Consider the following 7515-nt stretch of genomic DNA (forward strand, 5'->3'; position numbering starts at 1 on the left):
AAAAAAAAAAAAAAAAAAAAAAAAAAAAAAAATGAAAACCTAAATTTAAGAAACTACATTGTTGGTTTTTCTATGATTTTTTTTATTACTTTCAAAAATTTTATTTTACATTAAGATACTATTATTGAAAAGCTATATTTAATATGAAAAAAACACTTTTAAATATAACTACATTTAATAAATATATTTATTAAAGTGTTAAAATATTTTTTTTTAAAAAAAAACACTACCACTAAAGAATTAGAAAAAAAATTATAAAATTTTCAAAATAGCATATAAAAAAAAAAGTATAACAAATTCTATTAAATAAGCAATTACAATCTTTAAAAATAAATAATTTTTTTTTTAGGTAATAATATATCCTAACGAAATACACAAAAATAAATTATATGTATATTTTTGTATGCGTCTGTTTAAAAATTGAAACCTAGAAAATATAAAATATTTAAAGAAAAAATAAAAAAAAAAATTTTTAAAGTTTCTAAAGTTTCCTTTTATATGTATTCAGAAAATAAAATATGTTTTAGCTTGTGTATTTTAATAAAAAGAAATACTTATATATACCTTTTTATTTAAATTATTTTAACAATAATTTGTATCTTCACTTTTTTTTTTTTAATAAATTGTCTGCAAGTACGGTGCATATATATGATCTTATGATTCTCATTTATTCAATAAAATTTGTGGAATACACGTTTACATTTTTTATTAATTTATATTTAATTATATAAACTCATGATTTTATTTTGGATTAATTGAAATAGAATAACTTTTCTTTAAAAAGATGATAAAATTCGATTTTTTTTTTTTTTTTAAATTCCATTGAATCTCTTTAATTATATATACATATATCAAATAAAGATATAAAACTTTTAGTATAATGTATTAATGTATCAAATACATAATTTTATAATTTTTTTTTTTTTTTTTCAAGTAGCATCTCTTTTAAAATAACAAATTTTATTAAATCATTAAAATCTTATAAATCATTTGAACGTTTTATTTTATTTTTTCATAATTATAAAAAAGTGAAATATAATTTTATTAAAACTAAAGCTTTAAAAATATATTAAAGTATATTTTTTTTTGTCGTTTTTTTCTAATTCAAAATTAAAAAATTTTAATTCCTATATTACATTTCATAATGTTATTTTTAAAAAAAAAAAAAAAATATATAACATGAATATTAACTTAAATGCTCAAACAACAGGGAAATTATCAGGGCATAAAGGTTTATAAATTTTTTCAATCAAAACTATTTTTATTTAAAAAAAATATAAATTTCATTAAATTGATAGTTTATATATATATATATATATTATATCACACATTTACAAAAAAATAATTAATGGAAATATGGGTTTTATTAACTTTTATTGATATAATAACAAGAAAATATAAATAATTCAGCATAATCTTTAATAACACCTTTTAATAATATAGGAAATAAAGCAAAATTTTTTCTATGTTTTCTTTTTCATTGTAGCATGTATAACAAAAATTCTGTTTAGTAATGATGAAAATTATATTGTTAGTTCAAGCTTAGATAATAAAATTTGTCTTTGGAATATTAATACACAATTACATATAAATACATATAAAGGTTTAATCTATATACAGAATTTTAATAAGTTATTTTTATTATTAAGACAAATAATTAAAATTTTTTTGATATATATATATATTTATAGATGTACATAAAAAAGGAATAAATGACATAGCTCTTTTCCGAGATAATACAAAATTTTTTTCTGCTGGTACAAAAAAAAAAAAAAAAAAAAAAAAAAAAAAAAAAACCATATACTAATATTAAAATACTGATTTTTCAATTATTTTAGGGAATGATATGTATGCATATTTATGGGATACATTATCCAACAGAATTTTAAATAGAATTAATGTAAATGGTTATAAATATATATATATATATTATTAATTATATAAATATCTTTATTTATAATTCAACAATTTTATTGTAATTTTATGTAATTATGCAAATGTATCTAACATATAATAATTTTATTTTAATTTCAGATAAGATAAATGTTATTAAATTAAGTAAAAATGAAAAATTGCTTTTTTGTAGTAAAAATAATGCAATAAATATTTACGATTTTAAAGAAAGAGATTTTAAAAAAAAAAATAACCCACTGCAAATATTTAATGATGCTAAAGATATGATTTCTGAGTAAACAATAATGTTTTTTTATTTAAATGCATTATCACCTTTTTTTTTTATTATATATATATATATATTTTTTTTTTTTTTTTCAGTATTTATATTGATGACTATGAAATTTATAGTTGTAGTATTGATAACATACTAAGACTTTATGATTTGAGAATGGGAAAAATGACAAGTTATAATATGAAATCCTCTATTTTAAGTATTGATGTAACAAAAGATAGAAATTATTTTTGTGTTAATTTAATAGACAACAGCATTAAGTTGATTGAAAAAAATAGTGGTAAAGAAAAGAAAAATGAAAAATGTTTAATTTCTAATAAAATAGAAACAAGATAGAACATATATTTTTTTTTCTTTACACTTTAGGAATTGTACTTGCTTTATATAAAGGTGATATGAATAACAATCATAAAAGGAACATAAAATTTGATAATAAAAATAAATATATATTTTCTTGTTCATATAAAAATGAATTATATATTTATGACATTGTTAAAAGTAACTTAATTAATAATACAACATTTTACAATGATTTGGAATATGAAGAAAACTTGGATATATATAAAAATACATATTTTAAAATAAATATAGGTAAACCAACATATTACTTAAATATTAATCAAAATTTACTTACAGAAAATACTTACATAGATAGAGAAAAATATGATTCTGTTTTAAATAAATATAAAATTTATGGTAAAAAAGCAAAAATGCATTTATCCGATAATGATTTTAAAAATATAAACAATAAATTAGTATGTGGTGATGTAGATGGTGATATACATATATTACAACTATATTACGACTAATATTCTAATTTTATTTATTTATTTATTTATTTTTTTTTTTTTTTTTGTTATTATTTTTTTTTTCCTTTTTATATGATATTAATATTTTAAAAAGACACCTAAATACACACAAAAAAAATTGCTTTTAATTTTACAATACGCTTTTTCGTAAAAATAATATTAACCGTTCAGAATGTTTATTTTTATTTATATTAGTAGAACAAGCCAAAAAGCTTATAAGTTAAAAAAAAAAAAAAAAAAAAAAAAAAAAAAAAAAAAAGTTAAACATTTTCTCTTTTTTAATGTCTTTTTCTTCTTTAATGAAAAATACTAAAAACCTTTATTTTGAATTATTATATTATTCATTGAATAAAAATAAGACTCAAATTGCACCCAAAAACAAAAGAAAAAATATATATATACATATATATATTTATTTATTTATTCATTTATTGGTGAATTTAAAAAAAAAAAATAAAAATATCTCCTGTAAACTGTAGATTATTTAATTATATGGATTTATCGAAGTTTAAAACAGCATGATATCATTGTTATAAATTTTGTTTTTAAACGTTTTTCAATTTAATAATTTAAAAAAATTATTTATATATTTAAAATATAATTTTATAATTTATTAAAAAAATCTTAGTATTCAGAAAAATTAAGATGAAATGTTAACAAGTATTTAAAGACTATTATATATTATTCATAATATTAATAAGGATTTGTTTTTTTATTCTTATGATTTTTTTTTTTTTTTTTCTTTTTTTTTTTTTTTTTTTTTTTTTTTTTGCAACGTATAAATATAAGCAATTTATTTAACTTTATTAAGAAAAAGATAAGGTTTTATTATTTTGCCATTGTATGTTTATTATGATATGTTATTAAATTTATTGTAAACAAATATTTTCTTCCTTTTTGTGTAATACTACCTAAATAACACATTTTACGCGCTATTTATAAATATATGCAAATACATAAATAAATATATTCTATCAATATTAATACAAAAATCTATACGTTTTAATTATATTTTAAATATATGATTTTAGAATAAAATACTTTAGAATTTTATTTGAGTTTATAAGAATTTATTGCACTTTATTTTTTTTTTTCTATTCTTTAACTTTTTTAATTTTTATATTTTTGATTATTTTTTTGAATAATGGGCACAAATAAATTTAATTGAAAATAATCCTTTTTTTTTTTTAATTATAAAATTATTGGAAGTGATTATTAATTTAAATATATTTGTATATATTTAATTTTTTTTTCTTAACTATTTTATAATGAGAAAATACCATGGAAATGTAAAAAGAAATAGAGATGATCCCATTGAAGAAAACGATAACATAACCTCAGACAAAACATGCATAACATTAGTTAGAGCAACCTTATTACCAATTCTTAGTATTGGGAAAAATGAAAAAACAACAATGTTTCATCCATTCAAAAACCCATTACCAGGATTTGTAAGTGATAAAACACTATATCTTAAAAAAACATTAGGAGCTAAAGTAAGACGAACTGGGTGGATAAATTTGATGAAAAATTCCATTCCTAGAAGGTCAGATGAAGCAGATGAAAAAGATCAAATAGAAGAAATAATACAAAAGCATAATCCTTTGATTTTATATGAAGATGAAAATGATAAAATACAAGTAGATCCAATTTTAGCACAGCATTTAAGAGAGCATCAGAGGGAAGGAGTACAATTTATTTTTGAATGTTTAATGAATTTGAGAGATGAAAAAATAAGTGGATGCATATTAGCAGATGATATGGGACTAGGAAAAACCCTACAAAGTATATCTGTTTTGTACACTTTGTTAAAACAAGGATTTCATAATAAGTCAGCAATAAGGAGATGTTTAATTTTATGCCCAGCTAGCTTAATAAATAATTGGAATGATGAAATTAGTAAATGGCTTCCGGGTAGATGTAATGTTACATGTGTTAATGATAATGTGAAAGAAAAAATAGTTAGTAAATTAGAAGGTTTTAAATATGATTTAAAATCAAATGTATTAATATGTTCTTACGAATGCTTTCGTATTAATAATGAATTTCTTGATAAATCATCTATAGATATGATTATTTGTGATGAAGCACATCGACTAAAAAATGATAAAACAAAAACATATACAAGTATTTATAACCTTTCTGCTAAAAAAAGGTTGTTACTATCAGGAACTCCAATTCAAAATGATTTAGGAGAGTTTTTTGCTTTGATCTCCTTGTGTAATCCTGATTTATTTGATGATACGAATTTGTTTCGAAAAAAATATGCAAATCCTATATTAATAGGTAGGGACAAAGATGCAACAGAAAAAGAGCAAGAAATAGCATCTGAAAGATTATCTGAATTATCAAATATTACTAATAAATTTATACTAAGGAGAACTAATAATTTATTATCTAAAGTATTACCTGTAAAATATCTCATTAATATATTTATAAAATTAAATCCACTTCAAGAAGCATTATATTTATTATTCTTGAAGGACAAAAAAATTTTAAAAAATGATCAATCTAATAATAAAGTAAACGTTCTTATTAATATAAAAAAATTAGAAAAAATATGCAATCATCCATTACTACTAAATGCAAATGATATAAAAGATATCGGTCAAATACCTTTATCAAAGTTAATAGAAGATTTAACTTGTGAAATAGAAAAGTCAAAAAATGAGAAAATAAATACAAATGACAAAAACTCAAATATAAAGAATGAAAAAATAACAAATTTACATAATTCATCGGAAAATTGTAAGTTAGAAAAAAAAAAATTTGATATAGATTATGAAAAACCTGTAAAAAGAATTCTCGAAGAATGTAAAAGGGACATACATAGGTCATATTATAATTTATCCTGTAAATTTCTTTTATTACATTTTTTGTTAAAAAATATTAAGCAAAATACTACTGACAAAGTTGTCATTGTAAGTAATTACACACAAACCTTAGATTATATGGAAATATTATGTAAAGAAAATTTTTATAAATTTGTTCGTTTAGATGGAGGAATAAGTATAAAAAAGAGACACAAAGTTATAAGTGATTTTACTCATTCACCTGATATTTTCATTTTTTTATTGTCATCCAAATCAGGTGGATGTGGTATTAATTTAATTAGTTCTAATAGATTAATTTTATTAGATCCTGATTGGAATCCAGCAAATGACAAACAAGCTTTAGCAAGAGTATGGAGAGAAGGACAAAAAAAAATATGTTATATTTACAGATTGTTTTGTACTGGTACTATTGATGAAAAAGTATATCAAAGGCAAATTAGTAAAGATGGTTTATCATCTATGATTGTTACTAACACGAATTTATCAAAAGATCAGCTATCTGATGAAAATGTAAAAAAGCTTTTTAATTACAAAATAAATACAATTTGTGAAACTCACGATAATATTGAATGTAATAGATGCAATTCTAAAAACAGTACGGAAAATTTCACAGAGCAATTAGAAGATTTTGAAGAAGAAGATGTAAATACTTGGGCTCATCATTTAGATATAGAAACAGTACCTGATGAAATTTTAATTAAGGCAACAAAAGATGCTACTGATTTTAAAAAAAACGATATCAATAATTGTCCTATTCTTCAAAAATTAACTCCAGATTTTGTAACATTCACTATGAGTTGCAAAATTGAATATAGAGACGATTTAATTAAGCAAAAATTAAACCAAGCAAAGATGTGTGCAGAAAAATTAAAAAAACAAAATATAATTGAAAAAAATTCAAAAAAACAAAAAAAAAATAAAAAAATAGATGGAAAATATGAAGAAAATGATGAATCCGAAGATGAATTTGAAGACGAATTTGAAGACGAATTTGAAGAAGATGAAGAAGAAGATGAAGAAGAAGAAGATGAAATAGAAGATGAAGTAGATGATGAAGTAGAAGAAGAAGTAGATGAAGATAAGGAAGAAGAAGATGAAGAAATAGAAGAAGAAAAAGATAATGAAAAAAAAGAAGACGAAACAAATGAGAGTGAACTAAAACTTAGAGAAATAGAAGAATATCAAAGAGAAAAAAAAAAAAAGGAATTACTTAGTAAAAAAAAGGAAAACATGAATGAAAAAGATATTCAAGAAGAAAAACAAGTTAACAATAAGTATATTGGTACTTTGGAAGATGATAAAAAGGGTGATAAAAATAATATAGCCAAAGTAAATAATAAATCTAAAAATATAGATAAAAATAAAAATATATATGAAGAATCTTGTAAAAGGATTACAAGAAATATGTGTCACAAAAATTTAGTAGAATTACTATCACAAGATGAGGATTCAAAAGTGACATTTTCTATTTCAGATGATGTAGATGCATCTGTTGAAAATGTAAGTACAGATAGTTCCTATTTTATTTAAATAAAAAAATTATTAAGTAAATAATAATTGGCAACAATAGATAAAGAGAATTTAATAGAAAAGAAAAAAAAAAAAAAAATATAATAATAGAAAAAAGGAAAATTAAGAAATATAAAATAAATTGTAATAAAAAAAAAAAAAAAAAAAAAAAAAA

The 7515-nt window shown here is 19.5% G+C and overlaps 2 protein-coding genes across 2 annotated transcripts; both read left to right on the top strand.

The window, feature by feature from the left end:
• Window positions 1-1179: 1179 nt before the first annotated feature.
• On the top strand, window positions 1180-2997 carry MORG1 (mitogen-activated protein kinase organizer 1, putative; the record flags this gene model as incomplete). The annotated part of the gene is made up of 7 exons (XM_028670410.1): window positions 1180-1231; window positions 1487-1603; window positions 1692-1757; window positions 1839-1907; window positions 2035-2188; window positions 2275-2468; window positions 2555-2997. 7 exons carry the CDS (start codon window positions 1180-1182, stop codon window positions 2995-2997), a joined length of 1095 nt encoding a protein of 364 aa, XP_028525915.1.
• Window positions 2998-4265: 1268 nt separating this feature from the next.
• On the top strand, window positions 4266-7361 carry RAD54 (DNA repair protein RAD54, putative; the record flags this gene model as incomplete). Its single annotated transcript, XM_028670422.1, has 1 exon — window positions 4266-7361. The coding sequence occupies one exon, from the start codon at window positions 4266-4268 to the stop codon at window positions 7359-7361; it is 3096 nt and encodes a 1031-aa protein (XP_028525916.1).
• Window positions 7362-7515: the final 154 nt, after the last annotated feature.

This window comes from Plasmodium gallinaceum (genome assembly GCF_900005855.1).
Source record: "Plasmodium gallinaceum strain 8A genome assembly, contig: PGAL8A_v1_60, whole genome shotgun sequence".
NCBI lineage: Eukaryota > Apicomplexa > Aconoidasida > Haemosporida > Plasmodiidae > Plasmodium > Plasmodium gallinaceum.